The sequence below is a fragment of the Carcharodon carcharias genome, chromosome 24 (genome assembly GCF_017639515.1).
Source record: "Carcharodon carcharias isolate sCarCar2 chromosome 24, sCarCar2.pri, whole genome shotgun sequence".
NCBI classification, from domain to species: domain Eukaryota; kingdom Metazoa; phylum Chordata; class Chondrichthyes; order Lamniformes; family Lamnidae; genus Carcharodon; species Carcharodon carcharias.
The window spans coordinates 17,867,176-17,894,808 of NC_054490.1; the positions used below are offsets into that span (position 1 = coordinate 17,867,176).

The following is a 27,633-nucleotide window of genomic DNA, read 5'->3' on the forward strand; positions in this document are numbered from 1 at the left end:
GTCTTGCAGCCACCATTTAGTGTGCAAGTGATGTGTGTTTAACCAGCGTTTGCCTGTTAATCCGTATTTATCTCCGGTGAATTCAGAACTTTGGTGTAGAAGTTAGACATCGTAAATCCTTTTACTTTTCTGTCTTTATGAAGTTTCTTTTGTTTAAATGATTAGAATCTTGTGGCTTTATTCTCCTAGTTTCAAACTTTGCCTCCTTTAAACAAAGAGTTACTGGTCCCTGACGCACACTAACAATGCCATATCAATATGAAGTCGATTGACAAGAGACCGGGTTCTTAATTAATTATTTTTTTTGTTCGTCCATGGGACGTGGGGTGTCGCTGGCTAAGCCACCATTTATTGCCCATCCCTAATTGCCTCTTGAGATCTCAGTGGCTTGCTAGGCCCTTGGAGAGCCAACTACATGGCTGTGGGCCTGGAGTCACATGTAGTCCAGACCGGGTGTGGACGGCAGATTTCCTTCCCTAACGGGACATTACTGAACCAGATGGGTTTTCACGACAATCGACATTGGTTTCATGGTCACCGTTAGACTTTTAATTCCAAATTTTTTTTATTGAATTCAAATCTCTCCATCTGCCGTGATGGGATTCGAACCCGGGTCCTCAGAGCATTACCCTGGGTCTCTGGGTTACTCATCCAGCGGCAATACCACTATGCCATCGCCTCACGAGTCCATCAATTAGGTCGCCTTTAGAACGGACATCAATGGTCCAAATTTTCATTGGTATTCAATCGAATCTTCCAAATTTTGTTTGACAGATCCAAGCCCCATCTCTGAAATCCTGGCCGACGATTTTGAGCTGTACAGATGCACAAAGTTCTATCGCGACAGACTAGAGCAGGCCATTGAAGGAGGAGTGAGGGACATCAGCCTGGCTTTAAACCGTGGGAAGTGTCTCGGCAACAAAGAGCACCAGGTAAGGTGGCAGAACAGGGCATAGCCTAGTGGTCTGCAGCTCTCAGAAGCCCCAGGAGCCATTAGCAGGCTCCAGGCAGTTAGGGCTCAGAGAAGCCTTGGGAGCCATTTATAGCTAGGAGCAGCCAGGACACGAGTTAGGGGAAACCCGGGGTGGGGGCAGTGTTGGCTTAGTGAAGTGACCGCTTTGTGAAAGACTTAAGAGTTATGCCAGTAACTAGAGGCAGGAGTACAATTTTGCGAATCCCGTGGGATGCAGTCTCAGGAGGAGAGATTGAATGATGAGGAGGTGAACAGCCATTGAGGCAGTCTGAGTAAGAGGGGGGTCAGTAGCACCAAGCAGCCCAGGATATGCAATAGCACGGTGTTGTGGAATGGAATGAGGCCTTGTAGGGGGTAGGGGAGGGAGGAGAAACCAGACTAGAAAGGAAATTGGATAGATGATAATTTATAAATGATCTGATGAGGCCATTCGACCCATCATGCCTGTGATGGCTCTTTGAAGGGGCTATCTGCTTAGACCCACCCCCCTCCTGCTCTTTCCCCATAGCCCTGTAAATTTTCCCACTTATCATCAGAAATAGGAGCAGGAGGAGGCCATTCAGCCCCTTGAGCATTCTCCACCATTCAATAACACCATGACTGATCTGTTTGTGGCCTGAACTTGACTCTCCTGCCTGTTCTCCATAACCTTGACTCTCTTGTTGATCAAAAACCTCTCTAACTCAGACTTGAACGTATTTAATGACCCAGCCTCCACTGCTGTCTGAGGTAGAGAATTTCAAAGAGCAATGACCCTCTTGAGAGGAGATATTCCTCCTCATCTCCATCTTAAATGGGAGTCTCCTTATTTTTAAACTATGCCCCCCCGCCCCCATCGTTCTAGACTACCCCATGAGGGAAATGTGCTCTCATCATCTATCCTACCGAGTCCCCCCAAAATCTTATGTTTCAATAAGATCACCTTTCATTCTTCTGAACTCCAATGGGCACAGGCCCAACCTGCTCAACCTTTCCTTATAAATCAAATCCCTCCCTCCCAGGAAACAGCTTAGTGAACCTTCTCTGAATTACTTCCCTCCCTCCTCCCCCCACCTTAAGTATGGCGACCAAAACTATACATGCTATTCCTGGGGTGGTCTCACCAACGTCCTGGACTTTCATAGCAAGACTTAGTAATGACAGGAATGGGAGGAGTGTGCGGATTACCTAGCCCCGCTACGCCACATGTCTTGCAATAGTTTAAACGTTTAATTTACTCATCAGCGTGGCCAGTTGTTTACCTTCACTACTGGTACCCAGAATAAAAGAGACCTTAATCAGGCTCCCTTCAACAAGCAACACACTTATTAGTTTATTTATAAAACCAGTCTTGTCAAACAGAAAGACAAAGCTCATCATCGTCCAGTATGGAATATGAAATTATACTAATTACTCTTTTGAGATACCCTAAGTCTCTCACCCACTCACCCATACAGAAAAAAAACGCAATGAACTAATAATAGAAATGGAGGGATTTGGCTAGAGGTTAAAGCTCAAGGGTTCAAAGGCAAAAGATAGATGGTGGGGCTCTTGAAATGGCACCTGGGTTATACAGTTGGTGTCTCAGCAATGATGCCTGAAACAGTCAATACCTCTGGCATCATTTTTCAGGCCCCTCGTGGAATACCCGAGGGTACTCTATTCCGGCACGTTGAGCATCTCGGGAGCAGCTTTTATTCACTTCCAGCTGTGGGCTAGGGCTGGACTGCAAAAGGCCGCTGTCTTTCTTCTCAAGCTGTTGGTCCTTCTCTTCTCAAAGCAAAACCAAAACTGACTTCTAAACCACAGTCTTCCAGGAATGGTTCTCTTTTGGAGCCGTGTGACACACACACACCCCCCCCACTCCTTGTACACAGCTCACCCGGGTCAAGCGCTTTTATGGCTGCTTCGTTACCTTCTCTTGTAAAAGGATGCTTCCAGGAATAGCAATCAGAGTTTTGCATTAACCCTTGACGGGACAGTGTCTGTTCAAACATAAATTCTTCCAGAATGTTCTAAGCCCTTGAAGGTGAACCATTTTCTGTGATTAAAGTGTTCATGCCAGCTTCCCCACTTTAATATTCCATTCCCCTTTCAATAAAGGCCACGTTTCTTTTGCCTTCCTAATTACTCGCTGTACTGCACGGTGACTTTGTGAGATTCATGGATAAGTGTACCCAGATCCCTCTGTACCACAGCATCCTGCAGTCTCACTTCATTGACATTGTAGTTTGCTTCTCTACTCTTCATGCCAAAGTGGATAGCCTCACATTTTCTCTCATTTTACTCCAGAGCCCACAGAGATAGGGAGGGTTGTAGGGGCTGGAGGAGGTTAGAGAGATAGGGAGGGTTGTAGGGGCTGGAGGAGGTTAGAGAGATAGGGAGGGTTGTAGGGGCTGGAGGAGGTTAGAGAGATAGGGAGGGTTGCAGATACTGAAGGAGGTTACAGAGATAGGGAGGATTGTAGGAGCTGAAGGAGGTTACAGAGAGAGGGAGGGTTGTAGGGGCTGGAGGAGGTTACAGAGATCAGGAGGGTTGGAGGGGCTGGAGCAGGTGACAGAGATAGGGAGCGTTGTAGGGGCTGGAGGAGGATGCAGAGAAAGGGAGGGTTGTAGGGGCTGGAGGAGGTTACAGAGATAGGGAGGGATGTAGGGGCTGGAGGAGGTTACAGAGATAGGGAGGGATGTAGGGGCTGGAGGAGGTTACAGAGATAGGGAGGGTTGTAGGGGCTGGAGGAGGTTGCAGAGATGAGGGTTGTAGGGGCTGGAGGAGGTTACAGAGATAGGGAGGGTTGTAGGAGATGGAGGAGGTTACAGAGATAGGGAGGGTTGTTGGGGCTGGAGGAGGTTACAGAAATAGGGAGGGTTGTAGGGACTGCAGGAGGTTACAGAGATGAGGGTTGTAGGGATTGGAGGAGGTTACAGAGATAGGGAGGGTTGTCAGGATTGGAGGAGGTTACAGAGATAGGGAGGGTTGTAGGGGCTGGAGGAGGTTACAGAGATAGCAGGGTTGTAGGGACTGGAGGAGGTTACAGAGATGAGGGTTGTAGGGATTGGAGGAGGTTACAGAGATAGGGAGGGTTGTCAGGATTGGAGGAGGTTATAGAGATAGGGAGCGTTGTAGGGGCTGGAGGAGGTTACAGAGATGAGGGTTGTAGGGATTGCAGGAGGTTACAGAGATAGGGAGGGTTGTCAGGATTGGAGGAGGTTACAGAGATAGGGAGGGTTGTAGGGACTGGAGGAGGTTACAGAGATGAGGGTTGTAGGGATTGGAGGAGGTTACAGAGATAGGGAGGGTTGTCAGGATTGGAGGAGGTTTCAGAGATAGGGATGGTTGTAGGGGCTGGAGGAGGTTACAGAGATAGGGAGGGTTGTAGGAGCTGGAGGAGGTTACAGAGATAGGGATAGTTGTAAGGGCTGGAGGAGGTTACAGAGATAGGGAGGGTTGTAGGGGCTGGAGGAGGTTACAGAGATAGGGGGGGTTGTAGGGGCTGGAGGAGGTGACAGAGATAGGGAGGGTTGTAGGGGCTGGAGGAGGTTACAGAGATAGGGAGGGTTGTAGGGGCTGGAGGAGGTTAAAGAGATAGGGAGGGTTCTAGGGGCTGGAGGAGGTTACAGAGATAGGGAGGGTTGTAGAGGCTGGAGGAGGTTACAGAGATAGGGATGGTTGTAGGGGCTGGAGGAGGTTACAGAGATAGGGAGGGTTATAGGGGCTGGAGGAGGTTACAGAGATAGGGATGGTTTTAGGGGCTGGAGGAGGTTACAGAGATAGGGAGGGTTGTAGGGGCTGGAGGAGGTTACAGAGATAGGGAGGGATGTAGGGGCTGAAGGAGGTTACAGAGATCGGGAGGGTTGTAGGGGCTGGAGGAGGTTACAGAGATAGGGATGGTTGTAGGGGCTGGAGGAGGTGACAGAGATAGGGAGGGTTGTAGGGGCTGGAGGAGGTGACAGATAGGGAGGGTTGTAGGGGTTGGAGGAGGTGACAGAGATAGGGAGGGTTGTAGGGGTTGGAGGAGGTTACAGAGATAGGGAGGGTTGTAGGGGCTGGAGGAGGTTACAGAGATAGGGAGGGTTGTAGGGGCTAGAGGAGGTTACAGAGATGGGTGTTTGTAGGGGCTGGAGGAGGTGACAGAGATAGGGAGGGTTGTAGGGGCTGGAGGAGGTGACAGAGATAGGGAGGGTTGTAGGGGCTGGAGGAGGTTACAGAGATGGTCACAATATTAGATTATCATTAATAAACCTAGTGGGGAATTTTGGAGAAACCTCTTCACCCAGAGAGAGCAGCGAGAACGTGGAAATCCCTCCCTCGGGGAGCGGGTGAGGTGAATAGCGGCAATGTATTTAAGGGGGAAGCCGGCTAAACGCAGGAGGGATGAGAGGAATAGACGATGTCGGGAGGGGCTGGGAGGAGGCTGGCGCGGAGCAGAAACACCAGCGTGGACCGGCCTGTTCCCACGCGGCGGGGCCTGTGCACTTGGCAACTTACCCGCTGTTGTCCTTCCCCCAGAGGGTGAGCGAGCTGGCGGAGAGCGGGGAGCGGGCGCCGAGCTGCTTCTGGACCTGGTGTTGGAGAAGGGCTGTGAGGCGCGGCGAGTGCTGTGGCAGTCCCTCTCGGAGGCGTGCCACGGCATGCCGAAGCTGGAGCGCGTCCTGAAGGACGTGGAGAAACACGGTAAGGCCTGGCTTGTTGGCCCGCCCCCCCCCCCCCCCCCCTCCGGCTTCACGGCGATGGGAATTGGAGGCGGGGAGGGTCGTGGAGGGCAGTAACCGGCCTCACTGGAACGGGCAGGCGGGCGAGCGGCCAATGCAGTTTAACGCAGGGAAAGTGCGTTGAGCTGTTCCCGCTTTGCTGGGAGGGTCAAGTGGGAGAAATTTAAATTGGGGGGGCACTGTTTTAAAAAGGGGACGCAGGAGCTGGTACCTGGTGGCGGGGGGGGTTTCTGTACGCCAATGTGGAGCTGGGTGGCACAACTTGAGAAGGCTGCCTTGAAATAAATGGAGATAGCCACACTGGCATCCTAGGCGTCATATTGGTAGGGGCACAGTGTCCATTCCCTTCCTGGGGCGAAGGGGCTTACCCGATGAAGAACGGTGGAAGAGACAGGTTGGGCCCCCGCCCAACGGGGGCAGAGGGACGAGAGGTGACCTCGTTGAAACATTAAGACCCTGCGGGGACTCGATAAGGGCGGATGCCGGGGCGACGTCTCCTCTTGCGAGGGAGACTAGAAGCAGGGGCGCGGTTTCAGAATAAGAGGGTCTCCCTTTTGAAGACGGAGAATTTTGTTCTCTGGAAGGTCGGCCTGTGGAAATCTCTTCGCCGGAGAGCAGTGGAGGCTGGGCCATTAAATTTACCCCAGGCTGGGTTGGACAGATTTTTGATAGCCGTTGCCTCCCTTGTCTATGATGTGGGGGTCGATGACAGGAGTGGAGTTTAGACCACAGCCGTGACTTAATGAATGGGCGGCGGCTCAGGCTCAGGCTGCAAGGGCGAAGTGGCCTTCCTCCTGCTCCTCTCTGCCCACCACAAAAGCAAGGGAGCTATGCTAACCTTGTCCAAACCGTTGGGTTTGCCTGGATGGTTGAATCCAATTCTGGGCGCCGCACTCGAGGAAGGATGTCAGGTTGCAGAGTTGGGTGGGGTAGGGGGCGGGGTGGATTGACCAGAATGGGTGTACCCCAAGGGGGAGTGAGGGGCTGCAGTTAACGTGGGGAGACCGGAGAAGCTGGGATCGTTCTCCCGAGAGCAGGGAAGGTGAGGAGGAGCGTTGTCCGAGGCTTTCCAGGTGGCCAAGGGCTTTTGATGGAGTAACTGAGGAGAAACTATTTTTGGCGGTGGGGAGTAGGGAGCGGGGGGGGGGGGGCGGCGGGGATGTTGGGTGTCGGTCACCAGAGGGGGTCCAGCTCCAGATCCACCCAGCAGGAAGCTCGGGGGGAGAAGCGCGGGATGGACGGCGGCTTTAACAGACGAGTTGTCATGACCGGGAACGCGCCCGCCCGGAAAAGGCGGAAGGAGCGGCTTCAATGGGAATTCCCCAAAAGAGGAATTGGATAAAGAGGGAAAACTCACAGGGCGGCGGGGAAAAGAGAGAGGAAGAGCTGGAGGTTTCGTTGGATGGGGTCTTTCAGAGAGCCAGCCGCAGGGGCGATGGGCTGAATGGCCCCTTCCGTTACACCCGTTCTTTGTTCCACTTTCTCGCCCTTGTCCGCCGCCCGGACACGCCCTGGCGTGCCTTGTTGCCGTCCGGCGGCGGAGGCCCCCGATGGGAGGCTCTCTACGGAGGTGTCCTCCCCCTTTCTATCGGGGACTTGGGTTGGAGGGTGTTGCATGCAGCAGTTCCCTACAACCAGAGAATGTGTAGGTTCACAGACTCCCAGGACACCTGCCCTTTTTGTGGTCTTGTGGAGTCCGTGGACCATGCTTATATAGAGTGTGGTAGGTTGCACTCCCTTTTTAGTTATTTACAAAACCTTTTATTAATATTTTGTTTGCACTTCAGCCCCACGCTCCTGATCTATGGACACCTGGTGCGGAAGGGGGTCGGGAAGGAGGAGGACCTGCTCCTGGGCCTGGCCAAGTTGGCCATTAACAGGTCCAGGCAGCGGGCGATCGACGGGGGAGTCCCGCCCGATTGTTTGTCCCTCTTCTGTGGCTACGTTCGCGGCAGGGTGTCCCTGGAGAGGGAGCACTTGGTGTCTGCCGGCACACTTGAGGCCTTCCGTGCTCGGTGGGCACCGCGGGGACTGGGGTGCTTTATTGACCCCTTTAATCACATTTTGGTTTAAAATTTGTAAGTTTCCTCTAAACTTTGTCCTTAGTTTCACAGCTGACCTGACTTAGGGGCTGTGCTTGATTTATCCTTCATTTTGTTAATTTAGTTTAATTGTTTTAACTCTAAAAGAGTTACACCGTTCTTTGAACTAGATGACCCTGTTTCGCTGAAATGGTTGCACCGCTGTGGTTTGATTTTAAACAGGTCCTGATCCGTCTGATTACATGGACATCACGGAAGGTTTACTGGATGTCCCCAGTCAGCTCGCCGGTAGGTGACTTGGCAAAGGTTTCGAACACCTTGCATTTTGTTATTTAAAAGAAGAAAACCCACAAAAGGCTGGAAGAGCTCGGCAGGTCCTGGCAGCGGCAGCGGGTAGAGCAGCAGAGTTAACACAGTGGTCCGTGTGACTCCGCAGACCGGTCCCCGAGTCGAAACGTTAGCCCAGGTTCCTTCTCCCTCCGCAGAGGCCGCCAGACCCTCCCGGTTTCTCCAGCCCTTTTCCTGTCCTCAAATTCAGATTCCACCCCCCCCCCCCCCCCCCCCCCCCCCGCCCAACCCCCACCACCACCCGGGGAACTTCGCTTTTCCTTGGGTTTTTGTTCCTGATTACCTGGGAGTTTGCCTCTGACCCCCTTGAACACAGGAACGGGAGGAGGCCGTTCAGCCCCTTTGATTCAATCCCTCCTACGATGGCTGCCCCTTGGCGACATCGCCCGAGAGCAGTTTTCCCACGTGCGCTGGAAGGGAGGGGCGCCCAGCTCTACCTCACCCGCCGCCTCTCTTGACTCCCTCTCCGCTGCCGCTAAACGGCCAGGCTTGCTTACCCGACGGCCCAGCGCTGGATGAGCAGGGACCACCTCCGGTTGGATGCTGGGTGGGCCGAAGCCATTGCCTTTGTAAGCCCCCGCCCCAAGCCCCCTGCACTAGCTGCCGACACTCCACCCCTCTCCTGGGCTACCGCCTGAGACCGAGCCAGATTTCTCCCAACCTCCCTCCGCGTCACGTTTGACCCGAGCTGACCCGCCCTGTCCCCGTAAGTCATAAAAACGGACGATGCTGGAAAAGCTCAGCAGGTCTGACTGCGTCAGGAGGGAGGGAGAGAGAGAGAGACAGTTAATGTTTCGAGCCCGCATCGTTTCCGATTTCCAGCACCCGTGGGTATTTTGCCTTCAACCAATTTAAGGTAGTCAGTCAGGCTCATGATGGGGACTCACTTCCACTTGCTGGGAGAAGCATCCCTGCAGACACCAGAACCCGTTCTCGGCAAACAAAAGCAATGGGTCCAAGCCTTTTTTTGTTTTTGTTTTAATTACCCAGGAGCTTAGGGGGCCTACAGTTCCCAGTTGCTCTCCCCATGGCAATGCCTCAGCCAGTCGGGGCCAACTTGCCGACCAGTCGGCATCCTTTACCCCCACCCCTGCAGAATAAATTGTGGCGATGGTTTGAAATTTGGCATTCCTGCATTTGTCCTGATGAGTGCAGGACAGAGAGCTTCGGCGACAGGGCAGCAGGACTTAAAAACTTCTATCCTCCTTTTCGGATCCCTCCAGGGCCCCCGCGCCTCCTTAGCTCTGCAGCCTCCGGCGCTGAGAACCTCCAAGATCTCTGCGCCCCTCCAATCTTGGTCTTGTTGCGCAGCCGCCCCACCAAATTTCCACCGTTTTCACCATTGGTGGCCGTACCTGCAGCTGCCCGGGCCCTGAGCTCTGAAATTCTCTCTTTAAAACCTCTCCATATATCACTCTCCTGTCCTCGCTCTCTGGCCCCTCGCTCTCTGGCCCCTCGCTCTCTGGCCCCTCGCTCTCTGGCCCCTCGCTCTCTGGCCCCTCGCTCTCTGGCCCCTCGCTCTCTGGCCCCTCGCTCTCTGGCCCCTCGCTCTCTGGCCCCTCGCTCTCTGGCCCCTCGCTCTCCTGTCCTCGCTCTCCTGTCCCCTCGCCCTCTGGCCCCCTCGCCCTCTGGCCCCCTCGCCCTCTGGCCCCCTCGCCCTCTGGCCCCCTCGCCCTCTGGCCCCCTCGCCCTCTGGCCCCCTCGCCCTCTGGCCCCCTCGCCCTCTGGCCCCCTCGCCCTCTGGCCTCCTCGCCCTCTGGCCTCCTCGCCCTCTGGTCTCCTCGCTCTCTGGCCTCCTCGCTCTCTGGCCCCCTCGCTCTCCTGTCCTCACTCTCTGGCCCTCCCTCTCCTGTCCTCGCTCTCCGGTCCTCGCTCTCCGGTCCTCGCTCTCCGGTCCTCGCTCTCCGGTCCTCGCTCTCCTGTCCTCGCTCTCTTGTCCTCGCTCTCTTGTCCTCGCTCTCTTGTCCTCGCTCTCTTGTCCTCGCTCTCTTGTCCTCGCTCTCCTGTCCTCGCTCTCCTGTCCTCGCTCTCCTGTCCTCGCTCTCCTGTCCTCGCTCTCCGGTCCTCGCTCTCCGGTCCTCGCTCTCCGGTCCTCGCTCTCCGGTCCTCGCTCTCCGGTCCTCGCTCTCCGGTCCTCGCTCTCCGGTCCTCGCTCTCTTGTCCTCGCTCTCTTGTCCTCGCTCTCTTGTCCTCGCTCTCTTGTCCTCGCTCTCTTGTCCTCGCTCTCTTGTCCTCGCTCTCTTGTCCTCGCTCTCTTGTCCTCGCTCTCTGGTCCTCGCTCTCTGGTCCTCGCTCTCCGGCCCTCCCTCTCCCGTCCTCGCTCTCCTGTCCTCGCTCTCCTGTCCTCGCTCTCCTGTCCTCGCTCTCCTGTCCTCGCTCTCCTGTCCTCGCTCTCCTGTCCTCGCTCTCCTGTCCTCGCTCTCCTGTCCTCGCTCTCCTGTCCTCGCTCTCCTGTCCTCGCTCCCTTGTCCTCGCTCTCCTGTCCTCGCTCCCTTGTCCTCGCTCCCTTGTCCTCGCTCCCTTGTCCTCGCTCCCTTGTCCTCGCTCTCTTGTCCTCGCTCTCTTGTCCTCGCTCTCTTGTCCTCGCTCTCTTGTCCTCGCTCTCTTGTCCTTGCTCTCTTGTCCTCGCTCTCTTGTCCTCGCTCTCCGGTCCTCGCTCTCCGGTCCTCGCTCTCCGGTCCTCGCTCTCCGGCCCCCTCGCTCTCCGGCCCCCTCGCGCGCTCTGTCCCCCCCGCGCGCTCTGTCCCCCCCGCGCGCTCTGTCCCCCCCGCGCGCTCTGTCCCCCCCGCGCGCTCTGTCCCCCCCGCGCGCTCTGTCCCCCCCGCGCGCTCTGTCCCCCCCGCGCGCTCTGTCCCCCCCCGCGCGCTCTGTCCCCCCCGCGCGCTCTGTCCCCCCCCGCGCGCTCTGTCCCCCCCGCGCGCTCTGTCCCCCCCGCGCGCTCTGTCCCCCCCGCGCGCTCTGTCCCCCCCCGCGCGCTCTGTCCCCCCCGCGCGCTCTGTCCCCCCCGCGCGCTCTGTCCCCCCCGCGCGCTCTGTCCCCCCCGCGCGCTCTGTCCCCCCCGCGCGCTCTGTCCCCCCCGCGCGCTCTGTCCCCCCCGCGCGCTCTGTCCCCCCCGCGCGCTCTGTCCCCCCCGCGCGCTCTGTCCCCCCCGCGCGCTCTGTCCCCCCCGCGCGCTCTGTCCCCCCCGCGCGCTCTGTCCCCCCCGCGCGCTCTGTCCCCCCCGCGCGCTCTGTCCCCCCCCGCGCGCTCTGTCCCCCCCGCGCGCTCTGTCCCCCCCGCGCGCTCTGTCCCCCCCGCGCGCTCTGTCCCCCCCGCGCGCTCTCGCTCTCTTTCTCTCCCTCTCTCTTTGTTTAAGACGCTCATTAAACCTAATTCTTTGACCGAGCCATTGGCTGCCTGTCCTCCCATCTCCTTTATGTGGCACCGTGTCATATTTTGCCTGTTGTTTGGTTTGGTTGGCTGCATGACTGTCGCTGTGTAAAATGCTCATCATAGGTGTTCAAGAGAAGCACAGGGAAAAGCTCCGAGCCCAAACGGAAAGGCTGTGTGTGAACACTATCCTGATAAAGGAGAAGACTAAGGTCTTCCAGCTGGTCGACCATTACACTCGGCTCACGGTCATCTCTCCCGGTCGGGACCTTGCGAACGTCGAGCATGAGCTGCTCGCTCGAGGTCAAGACCACGAGAAACGCAGAGAGAGGCAGCTGCGAAGAAAGCTGGAACAAATCCGACCGTCTCAGTTGTTCCGGAGCAGCTTTTCCCGGAGAAGCTCCAAGTGTGGGAGCTCAGCAGCAGTGAGCGGTGCCCCAGGCATGGGGAAAACAACCCTGGTGCAGAAGATTGTTCATGACTGGACCATGGGGAAAATATTCCCTCACTTTCAATTTGTCTTCAGTTTTAAATTTCGGGAGTTGAACGCAATTAACGGCAGAATAAACTTGCGGAACCTGGTCCTTATTTTCTATCCTTACTTTGGGAACGTTCTGGGGGAGCTCTGGAAGAACCCAGAGGGCTTGCTGTTCATATTCGATGGCTTGGATGAATTCAAGGACAGTATTGATTTCGCCGACAGTTGGAGAAACACAGAGCCTCAGTCTGTGTGCACAGATCCTGAATTCCGGTGTAGAGTGTCTGACATTGTGTACGGTTTAATACAGCGCAAGCTGCTCCCAGGATGTTCGATGCTAGTTACCAGCCGGCCCGCAGCCTTACGCTTAATGGAAAAGGCTGAGATCAATCTCTGGACTGAAATCCTGGGATTGGTTGGTGATGAACGGAAGGAATATTTCAACAAGTTTTTTGAAGATCAGGCAGTGGCAGCAGCTGTTTTCAAGCACGCGGAGGAGAACGAGATCCTGTACACCATGTGCTACAACCCTTCCTACTGCTGGATCCTCGGTCTGTCACTGGGCCCCTTCTTTACGCAAAGAGACAGGAAACACCAGCAAGTTCCCAAGACCGTCACCCAACTATATTCCTACTACATTTACAACATCCTGAAAAACCACAGCCGAGAGATTAAGAGCCCCCATGATGTGTTACTGAGGCTTGGTGAGATGGCCTTCGCAGGAGTCTCCCAGAAGAAGGTTGTGTTTAGGAACGAAGATTTGATCCAGTGGGATCTGCAGCCTTCCCAGTTCCTGTCTGGGTTCCTGACGGAACTCTTGGAGAGAGATGACTCCGCCCAGAGCGTGGTGTACACATTCCCGCACCTCACCGTCCAAGAATTCATAGCCGCGCTCGCGCAATTCCTGACTCCGGATCCCGGGGATATCAGGAAGCTCCTCAGTGAAGCCCGGGGCAAGGAAGACGGGCGATTTGAGATCTTTCTCCGCTTCGTTGCTGGTCTCTCCTCCCCACAGGCAGCTCGGCCCCTGGAGGAGCTTCTGGGCCCGTTTCCTCACCAAACAACCTGCCGGGTGATCGACTGGCTGAAGGAGAAGGTGACAGGGCAGATGGGGACTGGAAAGGCCGGGACCGTTCCGGGGGAGGGGGTCCTCCTGAACACGATGCACTACCTGTTTGAGTCTCAGAATAAAGCGCTGGCTCGGGGCTCGATGGAGGCCCTTCAGCTTGGCGGACTGCGACTTACCCCGATCGATTGCGTAGTCCTGTCCCACGTCCTCGGAATGTGCGACGCTGTGAAGGAGCTGGATCTGGAGGGGTGCTACGTTGAGCAAGAGGGACTGAAGAGGTTGCTGCCTGCGCTGCGCAGATGTCAGGAGTTGGGGTAAGCGTTTGGAACCCGTAAATTTAATCCCGGTCCTCCGTCTCTTCCTCTCGGAGGGAAAGAAAACTGAGCGAGTGTCCTGATAGGTGCTTATCAAAGAGTTCGATAAGGCAGATGCAGAGAAGGTGTTTTTACTTGTGGGCTATACCAGATCTACGGCCCATAAATATAAGGGAGTCACTAATATTTTTTTCTTAATTCATTTTACGGGATATGGGCTGTCGCTGGCTGGGTCAGCATTGATTGCCCATCCCTAATTGCCCCCTTGAGAAGGTGGTGGTGAGCTGCCTTCTTGAGCCACTGCAGTCCCATGTGGTGTAGGTACACCCACGGCGCTGTTAGGGAGGGAGTTCCAGGATTTTGACCCAGCGACAGTGAAGGAACGGCCGATATATTTCCAAGTCAGGATGGTGAGTGGCTGGGAGGGGGATCATGGAGCATTCAGGAGAAACGCCTTTACCCAGAGAGTGGTGAGAATGTGGAACTCACTCCACAGGGAGTGGTTGAGGCGAATAGGGTCGATGTATTTAAGGGGAAGCTGGATAAACATGCGAGGGAGAGGAGGAATAGAAAGGAGATGGTGATATGGTGAGATCAAGAGATGACCATTCAGCCCCTCAAGCCTGTTACACAGGAACAGGAGGAGGCCCATTCAGCCCCTCAAGCCTGTTACACAGAAACAGGAGGAGGCCCATTCAGCCCCTCAAGCCTGTTACACAGGGACATGAGGAGGCCCATTCAGCCCCTCAAGCCAGTTACACAGGAACAGGAGGACGTTGGTCAGTCTAGGATTTCGACCCAGCGACAGTGAAGGAACGGCCGATATATTTCCAAGTCAGGATGGTGAGTGGCTCAAAGGGGAACTTCCAGGTGGTGATGTTCCCATCTATCTACTGCCCTTGTCTTTCTAGAAGGTAGAGGTCGTGGGTTTGGAAGGTGCTGTCGAAGGAGGGTTGGTGAGTTGCTGCAGTGCATCTTGTAGATGGTACACACACTGCTGCTACTGTGCATCGGTGGTGGAGGGAGCGAATGTTTGTGGATGTGGTGCCGATCAAGCGGGGCTGCTTTGTCCTGGACGGTGTTGAGCTTCTTGAGTGTTGTAGGAGCTACACTCATCCAGGCGAGTGGGGAGTATTCCATCACACTCCTGACTTGTGCCTTGCAGATGGTGGACAGACTTTGGGGAGTCAGGAGGTGAGTTACTAGCTGCAGGATTCCCAGCCTCTGACCTGCTCTTGTAGCCACATGTGGTTAGTCCAGTTCAGGTTCTGGCGAATGGCAAACCCCAGGATGTCGATAGTGGGGGATTCAGCGATAGTAATGTCAAGAGGAGATGATGACAGTGACTGATGGCATTGTTCATTTCCCAGAGCTGTTTCTGTGCTGTCTGTACTAACCACAACAGGGAACAAAAAGATAAAGTCTGTGTGTTTCTCACTCTGTCTGTCTTTTTAGACTGGAGAGAAATAAACTGCGAGACCCTGGAGCGAAACTACTGTCCACGTTCCTGAGGAGCCCGGACTGTGAACTACAGAGACTGCAGTAAGGACCAGACTCTACGGCTGTGTTTAAAATAACTGAATACCTAACACCAATAACCCCAGGAATCCTCCTCCTGCAGGTGGATACCACGACACCTAGGAGGTGGTGACCATTGACTCCCATTGGGTTGGCAAGTTACTGCAGTGGTTCACCATTGCCTCCTGCAGTGTGACTGACTGGCAAACTCTCCCGATCTTTACCGCCCGCCTTCAGACCCATCGGAAGGACTTACGGGCTGGTAATCCCGTTTGCCTCTCATGGCCAACAAGCCCTGATCTGGGACTTGAGCCCAGAGCTTCTGGCCCAGAGGTAGAGACGCGACTCGCTGCGCCACAAGACCTCCCCCTCATGTCAGGAATGCTATTCATGAACCAAACACCGCACGTCGGTATTATCGGTCATAACCCCCAGCGTCTATTAATCAGGTTATTACAGATAAGCGGCAGCATTTATCCCGTCTGCAGTTTCATTTCTGAAATAACAGCAAATTCTATTTCTAGAACCGCTAAGTCGCTCCACGAGAGCGATTTACAAACCCAAATTTGTCGACAAGTCTCACAAGGGAGGTATTTGGGGCAGGCGGTGGAGTTGGTGACCGAGTGACCATGTCACTAGCCCGGTCATCCAGAGGCCCAGGCTAACTCTCTGGGGGAAACACGGGTTCAAATCCCACCACCGACAGCCGGTGAAGCTTAAGTTCAATGAATAAATCCGGGAGGTAAAGCGAGCCTCTCGGTAATGGTGACCATGGAACTATCACCGATTGTCCATCTGGTTTGCTAATGTCCCTTTAGGGAGTGAGGTTTGCCCTCCTCACTCCGGTCACATGACCCCAGACCCGCAGCGACGTGCTTGACTCTAGACTGCTCCCTCTGTAATGGCCGAGCGAGACACTCAGCTCGAGGACCTTTGGGGCTCGCATCCCGTGAGAGAATTTAAAAAAAAAAAAATAAAATGTTTAAAAAGTGATTAAAATCTTGGTCACGGTGTTCGTTTTTACGGAGCTTTTTTTTTCAAAGGAAGAGAGAGGGAGGCGGAGAGATACAGGGAGGGCTTTAGCGCCTAGGCAGCTGAAGACATGGCCGCCATTGGTGGAGCGATGGAAATCGGGGATGGGCAATTGAGGGCTGGAGGGCGTCACATGATTCGGGGGCGGCAGAGGGACTTGAAAACAATGAGAATTTTAAAGTCAACATGTTGCCGATCAGACTGACAGTTTAGGCCGATGAGCCCAGGGGAACGGGACTTTTTCCTCTATTCGTTCGTGGGGATGGGGGCAGCCGCTGGCTGGGCCAGCATTTATTGCCCACCCCTAACCTTGTTCGGAGGGCATTTAAGAGTCAACCGCGTTGTTGTGGGTCTGGAGCCACATGTAGGCCAGACCGAGTAAGGATGGCAGATTTCCTTCCCTATCATCATCAGACTTATATTGAATTCGAATTTCACCATCTTGGCCGTGGTGGGGATTCGAACCCCGGTCCCCAGAGCATTACCCTGGGTCTCTGGAATACCAGCGAGTGTCAGTGCCGCTACACCACCGCTGTGAGTTAAGGCATTTTGGATGACCTCAAGTTTGGGAAGGGGGGAATGTGGAAAACCAGCCAGGGGCGTGCTGGGATAGTCGAATCTGGAGGGAATGAAGGCGGGTTTAAGGATTTCGGCAGCAGGTGAGCTGAGAAAGGGACAAGCACTGCAGCGGTGAGGATATGTGATTGGATGCTCATCTTGGGACCACACGTGACGCCAAAGTTGTGGACAGACCTGCTTAACCTCAGACTGTCGGCCGGGGAGAGGGACGGGGGCAGGAGCTAGGGTTCGGGGTTTGGGGTGGGGGCCCAAAACAATGTCTTCAGCCTTCCCAATATTTAATTGGAGGACATTTCTGCTCATCCAGTACCGGATGTCGGATAAGCAGTCCGATAATGTAGCAGCAGAGGAGGAGTCTAGAGAGGGTGGGGGGGGGTGAGGTAGAGCTGGGTGTCCACAGTGTCCATGTGAAAACTAACACCGTTCCATCAGATAATGTCGCCAAGGGGCAGCGTGTAGATGGGAAACAGGAAGGGGCTAAGGATAGATTCCCTGGGGGGGAGGCCAGAGGTAACGGTGTGCGAGCAGGAAGGGGGAGCCTTTGCAAGTGATTCTCCGGCTGCGATCAGACGGATAAGAATGGGGCCGGGTGAGAGCAGTCCCACCCAGCTGGATGACAGCGGGGAGGCCGAGGAGGAGGAGGGATGGTGTGGTCAACCCTGTCAAAGTCTGCAGACAGGTCGAGAGGGACGGGGAGGGAAAGTTAACCTTTCTCACAGTCACAGAAGATGTCGTGTGTGACTTTAATAAGAGGCGTTTCAGTAATGTGGCAGAGATGGAAGTCTGATCGGAGGGGCTCTAACTTATGGGAGTCCCGGGAAAGATGGGCACTGATTTGGGAGGAGACAGGACGTCCAAGGAATTTGGGGCGGGGGGGGTGGTGGGGGTAGGGAAGAGGGAGCTTGGAGATGGGACAGTAGTTTGCAAGGACGGAAGGGATCAAGAATGTGTTTTTTTTTGAGAGGGGGTGGCGATGGAAGATTTGAAAGAGAGAGGAACAACACCGGAAGAGAGAGAATGGGTCATAATGTTGGCTAAGATGGGAGCGCCGGGGGTGGGGGTGCTGGGGGGGGGGTGCGGGGGTTAGTATTCAGGAAGGCTGCAGCTTATCTTCAGTAATGGAGTGAGTAATCCCTGCACGTTACCAGAGCTGTCAACGGACCTGGAGGATTTTCCCTGATTCCTCTCTCTCTCTCTCTCTCTCTCTCCGATCGGCAGGTTGGCCGAGAACGGACTAACGGAGCGCGGTGCTGCTGATCTCGCCGCCTCTCTCCTCGCCAGCCGCTCGCTGGCAGGTCTGGACCTGGGGAGGAATAAACTGGGAGATTCCGGAGTGAAATTCCTGTGCGAGGCCCTGAGGAACCCAGACTGCGCAATGGAGCAAGTGAAGTCAGTACCTGAGCGGGGTTGCAGGGAGGGGTGGGTTCTGTTCGTAATGCCGTGGGCGGGCGTTCGTTCTCTCTCTTTCTCCCCATCTCTCTCTCTCACTGTCACGCCAACAACCCCACCCACCACAGGCACCGCAGCCTCATCGTGATTCTGTTCCCTCCCCTGGTCACACGTGCGTCTCCCACACCCCCCCCCCCCCCCCCCCCACCACCCACCCCGGGCCCACGCGGTGTTCCATTCCTTCCCCTCCCCCCGCGTGCTCATGGTTGTGCCCGGTGTCTTGCCCAGCTCCCGGACACCCATTTGCCCCCTCTCCCCACAACCCCACCCCTCCCCCCACCACACCCAATCTCGCTGCATCCTTCCTTCACGTTCTCACTCGCCGATTTCTCCAGGCTGTACGGAGTTAGCCTCACGCCTTGCTGTGCCCAGGACCTCGCCTCTGTCCTCCGTACCAACCGGTCACTGCAGGAGCTGGACCTGAGCAATAACAAGCTGGGGGATTCGGGAGCGAGGCTGCTGTCTGAGGCTCTGAGAAACACGGACAGCGCGATACAGAAGCTACGGTAGGGGGGTCCACGCTCTCTTAATGATAACCGAATGTCTGATGCTGTGCTTTTTATTTTTGTGCATGGGGCAGTGTTAGCAAACCCGCGTCCACAGGAAACAGGAGCAGGAGTAGGCCAGTCAGGCTCGCTACGCCATTCAATACAATCATGGGTTTCAGCTCCATTTTACCGCCCCCTCTCCCCCCTGTCCGCTAATTCCCCGAAAATCTGGCTATCCCGGCTTTAACTGTGCTCAGTGACAGAGCATCCACCACCCTCTGGGGTAGAGAGTTCACACCCCTTCGAGTGAAGTGACTTCTCCTCATCTCGGTCCTAAATGATCCGTCCCCCTTATGCTGAGGCTGTGCCGCCCCCCCCCCCCCGACGTGTTTTAGATTCCCCCACCGGCAGAAACAATCTCTCATCACCTCGCTCTTGATCAAAGCCCCTCAGGATTTTGCAGGCTTCAGTGAGATCGTCTCTCATTCTTCTAAACTACAGAGAATATAAGCTCAATTTACTCCGCCACTCATCACAGGACATCACCCTGATCCCCGGGACCAGACTAGTGAACCTTCGCTGTACCGCCTCCAATGCAAGTATACCCTTCCTTAAACGTGGAGACCAAAACTGCACTCAGTATTCCAGATGTGGTTGCACCAAAACCCTGTACAACTGTAGCAAGACTTCTCTCTCCTTGTACTCCACTCCCCTTGCATTAAAGGCCAACATACCATTTGTCTTCCTAATTGCTTGCTGCACCTGCATGTTAACTTTCTGCACCCCTTGTACCAACAAACCCAAGCCCCTTTGAACCTCAACACTTAACGAGTTTCTCGCCTTTTAAAAAAAAATTCGTCTTTTCCATTCTTACGGCCAATGTGAATAACTTCACGCTTCCCCACGTTATACCCAATCTGCCCACTCACTTAACCTGTCGATATCTCTCTGCAGCCTCTCTGTGTCCTCCCCACAGCTTACCTTTCCACCTGGCTTGCTGTCGCCAGCTAACTTAGATACGTCATTCTCTGTCCCTTCATCTAAGTCATTAATATGGATTGTAAATAGCTGCGGCCCTAGCACTGGTTCTTGCGACGCTCCGCTATTCACTGCCTGCCACCTTGAAGAAGCCCAGTTTATGCCCACCCTCTGCCTCCTGTCTATTAGCTAATCCTCTATCCATGCTAATATATTACCCCCCAACCCTATGAGCCCTTATCTTCCCTTACCTCGTTAAACTTTCTCAACGGTGGAGCATCCCTCTGGGGTATGGAGAATTCCAAAGATTCACACCCCTTTGAAAGAAGTAATTTCCCCTCATCTCGGGCCTAAATGCTCAGCCCCCCCCTTATCCCGAGGCTGCGCGCCCATGTTTTAGACTCCCTGACTAGCGGGGAAGCGGCCTCTCCATGCTTAGCCTGTCAGGCCCCTTCAGAACTCACTGTTTCAATCAGATCGCCTCCCCTCCTTCTAAGCTTTCAGGGGAGAGAGGCCAATTTTGTTCAATTTCTCATCCCAGGAGCCAGTCTAGTGAAACGTCCATTGCACTCTCTCCAAGTCCCGATGGTAAAGTGACCAAAACTACACAGTATAATTGTAGTAATACTATCCTGTTGTATTTCAACCCCTTTGCCATAAAAGCTAATATATCATTGACGTGCCTAATGTCGTGCCCAACTGTTTGATTTACTGCATGTTAGCTTTCTGTATGAGGATGTATAAGGACATGTCAACATTCGTGGGCCATGGTGGTGTAGTGGTAAGGTCACTGGACTAGGAATCCTGAGGCCCATTCTGGAGGGACATGGGTTCAAATCCCACCCAGGGCAGCTGGTGGAATTTAAATTCGATTGATAAATCTGTATTATAAATGGCTCGTGGACACCATGGCAACTATCGTCGATTGTCATAAAAACCCATCTGGTTCACTGATTCCACCCACCTCCCCCCCCCCCCCACTTAGGGAAGGAGGAGGTTACAGAGATAGGGAGGGTTGTAGGGGCTGGAGGGAGTTACAGAGATAGGAGGGATTGTCAGGGCTGGAGGAGGTTACAGAGATAGGAGGGATTGTCAGGGCTGGAGGAGGTTACAGAGATAGGGTTGTAAGGGCTGGAGGAGGTTACAGAGATAGGGAGGGTTGTAAGAGCTGGAGAAGGTTACAGAGATAGGGAGGGTTGTAAGGGCTGGAGGAGGTTACAGAGATAGGTAGGGTTGTAGGGGCTGCAGGAGGTTACAGAGATGGGGAAGAGCATTGCCGTGTCTCTGGGTTACAACCTTGCCTCTGGTAGGCCTCCAGGGACCAGTGAATAGGGTCGCACTCCTCTCTAAAGGCTCTTCCCCTTTGACTGCCCAATAGCGACTCCCTCCCTCAACCTCATCTCCCTTGGAAGTGCTTGGAAATTCAAAAAAGCTTTTTTTATTATTCATTGATGAACCATGGATGGTGTGTGACTTGGACGGGGCTCTTCCAGGTGGTGGTGTTCTCCTCTATCTGCTCCCCTTGTCCTTCTAGATGGTAGTGGTCGTGGGTTTGGAAGGTGCTGTCTAAGGAGCCTTGGTGAGTTCCTGCAGTGCATCTTGTAGATGGTACACACACTGCTGCTACTGTGCGTCGGTGGTGGAGGGAGTGAATGTCTGTGGATGGGGTGCCGATTAAGCGGGGCTGCTTTGTCCTGGACGGTGTCGAGCTTCTTGAGTGTTGTGGGAGTTGCACTCATCCAGGCAAGTGGGGAGTATCCCATCACACTCCTGACTTGTGCCTTGTAGATGGTGGTCAGGCTTTGGGGAGTCTGGAGGTGAGTTACTCGCCACAGGAATCCCAGCCTCTGACCTGCTCCTGTAGCCACAGTATTTATATGGCTCGTCCAGATCAGTTTCTGGTCAATGGTAGCACCCAGGGTGTTGATAGTGGGGAATTCAGCGATGGTGATGCCATTGAATGTCAATGGGAGATGGTTAGATTCTCTCTCGCTGGAGATGCAGCAGGTAGTGATCTGGTCCACGCTGCCTGAAGGTGGCGATAGAAGCGGATTCAGTCATAACCTTCATAGGGAACCTGAATAAACACTTGGATGGGACGAGGGGGGAAATAAATTGGTCGCGTTGCTGGCTAAGAGCAGGGGAAGTGGGGCTAACTGGGTAGGATCTTTCAAAGAGTTGGCGAAGTCGCGGTGGGCTGAAGGGCCTCCCATGCTGTGCGATTCTCTCATGGTGCATTTGCGTTGCTGTTGTTTATCGCTCCCTCTCCCTCCCTCCCCCTCTCCCCTCCTCATCCCCAGGCTGGACGATAACGGCCTCACAGATTCCTGTACCGAGGATCTCTCCTGCGCTCTCGGCACGAGCCGCTCATTGACGATTCTGTCCCTGCGCTCTAACGGCTTCACAGACAATTCCTACGAAGCTTTCTTCAACCTCATCCAGTGCTGCCAGAGCCTGGAGATGATCGGGTGAGTGTGAATATTTCACGTGGCTAAGAAAACTCCGGCGGCATCTGTCCCTCTTCGGACAGCGACCCGTGGGGTAATTATAATTCAAAACGTTTTTGTGAAGGAGGACTTAGATCCCTGCAGCGCCCACCAGCACCTCGGGGGCTCTTCCCAAAGCGCTGCACAGCTGGGGGAAGCAGTTTTATTGAAGGGTTATCGCCTTTGTAATGTGGGCAATGCCGCAGCCCAATTTACCGCAATCAGGAACGTGATAACGAGCTGAAAATTTGAAGTGCTCCCTCAGCGCTGGCACTGAGCCTCTGGCAGTGCGGCGCTCCCTCAGCGCTGACCCACCGCGGCACTCCCTCGGCGCTGACCCACCTCAGCACCACAGCGGTCCCTCGGCACTGACCCACCTCAGCACCACGGCGCTTCCTCGGCACTGACCCACCTCAGCACCGCGGCGCTCCCTCGACACTGACCCACCTCAGCACCGCGGCGCTCCCTCGGTGTTGGCGTTGAGTCTCCAGCACTGTGGTGCTCCCTCAGCGCTGACCCACCTTGGCACCGTGGCGCTCCCTCGGCGCTGACCCACCGCGGCACTCCCCCGGCGCTGATCCACCTCAACACCGCGACGCTCCCTCGGTGTTGGCACTGAGCCTTCGCCACCGCGGCTCTTCCTCGGCACTGACCCACCGCAGCGCTCCCTTAGCACTGACCCACCACGGCGCTCCCTCGGCGTTGACCCACCTCGGCACTCACCCACCTCGGCACCGCGGTGCTCCCTTGGCGCTCCACTGTGTCTGTGAGGCTTGAATTAGTTCTCCAGCGTCTACACAGGCACTTGAGCTCAGCGCGGTGATATTGATGCAGGACTGTTAAGTCGCTGAGCAGCACCGTCACTTATTCACTACATTCACACTGTTCATTTTTGTTATCTGTTTCAGACTGAGAGAGAATCAGTTCACTGCCAACGTGAGGAAACTCCTGAGATCCGTGCAGAAACCGCACTTGCAAGTGATTGTGTGATTTTAGTTATGCCAAGATTGCAGCTCGAATCTCGGGACGTGAATAACCAGCGGGAAGTATCAACAGGAACCGAGTTTTGTTGGAGGCAAGACCTCGAACATGGAATCGTAGAATCCGGCAGGGCAAAAGGTGGCCATGCAGCACATTGTACCTGTGCTAGCCCTTTGAGAAACGTGTCCCCTTTCGTTCTCCGCACCACCCCCCACCCCCCAGCGTTCTCTTCCAGAGCCCCTGCAACTCTCTCCTCTTCCCATCTTGAAAATCTGCGCCTATCGCTCTTTCAGGATGTGTGTTCCAGATATCGATGACTCGCTCTATGCATGTGTTTGTGTGTGTGTGTGTGTGTGTGTGTGTGTGTGTGTGTGTGTGTGTGTGTGTGTGGAGAAATGTCTCCCCATTTGCCCTCCAGTTCTTAACGCAAGTTATTTGAAATGAATTAGCCCACGTGGCACCGGAAACAGTTTCTCCTCCCTTACCTTATCGCAACCCTTCCTGACGTGTGAGCGCCTCCTGTTAAATCTCCCCCTTGACCTTCCCTGCTCTAAGGGGAGTCAAGCCCGGCTTCTCCAGTCCCTCCACGATAAATAAACTCCCCCGCCCCTGGCAGCATTCCGGTAAACCCCCCTCGTGTCCTGCTATGGAGTGGTGGCGGCCAGAAATACGAACCAGATATCAGAGCGGCAGCAGGAGGCCATTCGTTCCCTCGAGGCTGCTGTGCTGTTCTGTACGATGGTGGCTGATAATCGGCATCAGTTCCACTTTCCCGCTTGTTCCTTAATCCCTTGATTCCCTGGGACACCACAAACCTCTCTCTTGGCCTTGAATGTGTTCAGCGATGTAGCATCCCCCAGCTCTCTGGGGGCACAGAAACCCGTAACCCTCTAGCGTGAAGCAGTTTTTCCTCCGTCTCTGTCCTAAACGATCGGCCCCCCGCTATCCTGAAACAGAACCTGTGTTCTCGACTCTCCAGCCAGCGGGGAAAGGGCTCCTTGGGCTCTGAGCTCCTCTCAGAGATTCATACGTCCCAGTGAGATCGCCTCTCATTCTTCTAAACTCCAGGGAATATAACCCCAGCCCACCCGATCTCTCCTTAAAGGGGCGGTCCCTTCGTCCGAGGAAGCAGTCTAGTCAATTGTACTTAATCCTCCATTTATGAATATCAGTATAAAGGCAGACATTATATAAATATTCTCTTTTATCTAGAAAGGAGAACGCTTAAGGATTGCCTGATAGAGGTCTTTAAGATTACACAGGATAGACATTGAGCTGGTTCCACTTGCATAGGGAGACCAGTAGGGATCAAATGTGACACTATCTCTGTACCAGCATTCTCATGATGAAAAAGCATTAAATTATTTATTCCTCAGCTTGGAAATTGTGTAATATATCCACTTCTTTCTTCACTCGTTCATCGCTGGCATTTGTTGGCCATCTTTAATTGCCCCTTGAGAATGTGATGGTGAGCTGCCTCCTTGACAATGGAGCGGGTTTTCTGGGCCCCTTCAGAGGGCAGTTTAGAGTCAACCACATGTGGAGTCACATGTAGACCAGACTGGGTAAGGATGACAGGGTTTCCTTCCCTGAGGGAACATTAGTGAAGCAGATGGTCACTGTTGGCTAATGGTTACTAGGATCTAAGCCAATTGGTGAAGCTGAGACCAAGACAGAGGTTTTCTCTGTTGAGAGAGTTTATTGACTTGTTCTGTTTCAAAGCTCTCCTCCTGCACACCAAGTGTCCCAGCTATCCCCTATTTATACTCTTTAACGAATTGACAGCCCCTTAAAGGGGCACGGTAGAAAAAGACAAAACGTTAAGGGAAACAAATTAAATGATGATGTTTCCTGGTGATGCACTCCAGCTCCTGTGGTGCCCACCGGGCATGCCTGGAAGACCTCAAGTGTACCAATGGGCGCCGCATGCTCCCTCACTTGGGGCACCCAGACACGGAGGCAACCACAGAAGAGGGGCAGGCAGTCAGGTCTCACGGCCCCCTCCTGCTCGACTTGTTGATGGCCACTTTGGCCAGACCGAGGAGCAGACCCACAAGGAGGTCCTCCGATCTGCCCCCCCACACCGCTTGGCCAGGAATGTCCCCTATTTTTACGTGCTCAAAGAACTCAAACTCATCGCCTGTTTCTCTTAACTTTAACAATGTAATTGACGTGATATTAACACTGATGTGCAATTGTTGAATGGCGTGATTTGAAGCTATGTTTCTGCATCATTAGCTCAGGCCTCAGGATTTACAACATATTCTTGTCTACACCTGAAAAGTAAAAAAAACAATGACATGCATTTCTGTGCTGCCCTTCACCGCCTGGGGGAGTCCCAAAGCTGTTTGCAAACAAGGAAACCCTTTTCGAGGCGTGGTCACTGTTTTAATGTGAGAAGCCTTGGCAGCCAATTTGTTCACAGCCAGCAAAATGAGAGAACTGGCCAGATCAACATTCATTGATGTTGGTTGGGTGATGTATATTGGCCACAGTGAGGAGCTCCTCTTCAAACACACAGGCCATTGGACCTCACATGTCCACTGGAGAGGGCAGAAGGGGATTTAGTTTAATGTCTCATCTGAAAGACCGACAGCGCGGTGCTCCCTCAATACTGCCCCTCCGAAAGTGCGAATGAATCAGAGGCAACCTAACAGACTCAAGGGGGATGAATGGCCTCCACCTGTTCCTGTGTAACAGGCTCGAGGAGGGGGCTGAATGGGGCCTCCTCCTGTTCCTGTGTAACAGGCTCGAGGAGGGGGCTGAATGGGCCTCCTCCTGTCCCTGTGTAACAGCCTCGAGGAGGAGGGGGCTGAATGGGCCTCCTCCTGTTCCTGTGTAACAGGCTCGAGGAGGGGCTGAATGGGGCCTCCTCCTGTTCCTGTGTAACAGGCTCGAGGAGGGGGCTGAATGGGGCCTCCTCCTGTTCCTGTGTAACAGCCTCGAGGAGGGGGGCTGAATGGCCTCCCCCTGTCCCTAGGATGGGATAATTGGTTTGACCCTTCTCATGGTCAAAGGGCGCCCGAGAAAATGAACCGTGAGGCACTTCATGGAGAGTAAATTATCTTTTATTATTGCTTTGGAGCTTACAGGAACGTATCGACAGCCCGTCGAGTGGTGGCAAGGAGGCAGCTCCCCACAGCGACCGTCCCCAACTGTTCAACTCCTCAGCCAGCCAGCCGGAGGAAGGGATGCTGGTACTGGACCGCCAAGGAGGGATGGCGGTGGCCATCGGAGTGGATAGGGGCAGCAAGTGGGGAGGTGCGTTGGCGTTGAACAGTGCGGTACCAAGCTGACGGCCTGTTGGGCACCAGGCTCGATTGTCTCCTGCTTTGGGTTCAACGGCAGGGAGAGTTGGGGGGGGTAGCGGGAGAATGGGGTGGGGTTGGGGCTTCTAACCGGCGGACAATTCCACAATCAAGCGGCTGGTCTCCGACTGGGTTCGACCCCCTCCCCCCTCTGGTCCAGCACGAAGGGATTCCTGGGACCGAGAAAACTTCACCAGGGACTGGGTTTGGGATGTCGGGTGGAGGGGGTGATAGGTCGCGAGCAGATTGGCAGGGGGTTAGTCTGAGACCCCCCCCCCCAGTTGCAGAATTGCCTTGTTGCCCTCCAGTACCCTCCTCTCATCCCCTTTCATTTGTTTTGCCTCCACCCCCAACCAATCCCAAAAACCTCCCACCCACCCACCCCGTTGTGTCAGCCAAGATCACTGGACGGCGATGGTCGGCGGTGATCCCCGGGTAACCTGGCTGCTGTTCAGAAGCTCCTCGCTGGGGTTGCTGGTGTCTGAGCAGGGAGGCTCATCTGTGAAGAGGATGGATCAAAATGTTACTACAAATACCTCGACTCCTCTCTCGAGGCCGGAGAATCAAAAAAACACGCCGATGTAGAATAGCATCAAATTTATACAGCGCCGACAAAGGCCGTTCATCCCATCTGGTCCATGCTGTTTGTGCTCCACACCAGCCTCCTCCCACCCCTCTCTCCATCTCACCCCCATCAACAGCTCCTTCTGTTCCTTTATCCAGCTTCCCCTTAAATACATCAACACGATTCACCTCAACCACTCCCTGAGGGAGGGAGTTCCACATTCTCACCGCTCTCTGGGTGAAGGAATTTCTCCTCAATTCCCCAATGGAATTATTAATGACTTATCTCATATTGATGGCCCCTTCATTTTGGTCCACAAGTGGAAATATCATCTCTACATCGGCCCTTTTATTCATTCATGGGATGTGGGCGTCGCTGGCTGGGCCAGCATTTATTGCCCATCGCTAATTGCCCCTTGAGAAGGTGGTGGTGGGCTGCCTTCTTGAACTGCTGCAGTCCCTGTGGTGTAGGTACACCCACAGTGCTGTTAGGGAGGGAGTTACAGGATTTTGACCCAGCGGCAGTGAAGGAACGGCCGATATATTTCCAAGTCAGGATGGTGAGTGGCTTGAAGGGGAACTTCCAGGGACTGGTGTTCCCATCTATCTGCTGCCCTTGTCCTTCTAGATGGTAGTGGTCGTGGGTTTGGAAGGTGCTGCTGAAGGGGCCTTGGTGAGTTCCTGCAGTGCATCTTGTAGATGGTACACACACTGCTGCTACTGTGCGTCGGTGGTGGAGGGAGTGAATGTTTGTGGATGGGGACCCGATCAAGGGGGGCTGCTTTGTCCTGGACGGTGTCGAGCTTCTTGAGTGTTGTGGGAGCTGCACTCATCCAGGCAAGTGGGGAGTATCCACCACACTCCTGACTTGTGCCTTGTAGATGGTGGACAGGCTTAGGGGAGTCAGTAGGTGAGTTACTCTCCACAGAATTGCCAACCTCTGACCTGCCCTTGTAGCCACAATATTTA

At 54.5% G+C, this 27,633-nt stretch overlaps 1 protein-coding gene across 2 annotated transcripts; it reads left to right on the top strand.

The window, feature by feature from the left end:
• The first annotated feature begins 776 nt into the window (after positions 1 to 776).
• Positions 777 to 24,167, top strand: LOC121269314 (NACHT, LRR and PYD domains-containing protein 3-like). 2 transcript variants are annotated; one of them, XM_041173854.1, is made up of 9 exons: positions 777 to 932; positions 5,459 to 5,623; positions 7,926 to 7,991; positions 11,547 to 13,281; positions 14,737 to 14,823; positions 17,629 to 17,799; positions 18,195 to 18,365; positions 21,626 to 21,793; positions 22,720 to 24,167. In XM_041173854.1, the coding sequence occupies exons 2-9, from the start codon at positions 5,581 to 5,583 to the stop codon at positions 22,799 to 22,801; spliced, it is 2,523 nt and encodes an 840-aa protein (XP_041029788.1). In that variant the 5' UTR covers positions 777 to 932; positions 5,459 to 5,580; the 3' UTR covers positions 22,802 to 24,167. The 2 variants fall into 2 exon arrangements, with proteins under 2 accessions (XP_041029788.1, XP_041029789.1); XM_041173855.1 differs by lacking the exon at positions 18,195 to 18,365.
• The last annotated feature ends 3,466 nt before the right edge of the window (positions 24,168 to 27,633 follow it).

Excerpts from the sequence above, each read along its gene's own strand:
- LOC121269314 (XM_041173854.1), top strand. The coding sequence starts at position 5,581 with ATGCCGAAGCTGGAGCGCGTCCTGAAGGACGTGGAGAAACACG. Across the intron at positions 17,800-18,194 it reads TGCGCAATGGAGCAAGTGAA|GCTGTACGGAGTTAGCCTCA; the intron begins GTCAGTACCTGA and ends CGATTTCTCCAG. Across the intron at positions 18,366-21,625 it reads AGCGCGATACAGAAGCTACG|GCTGGACGATAACGGCCTCA; the intron begins GTAGGGGGGTCC and ends CCTCATCCCCAG.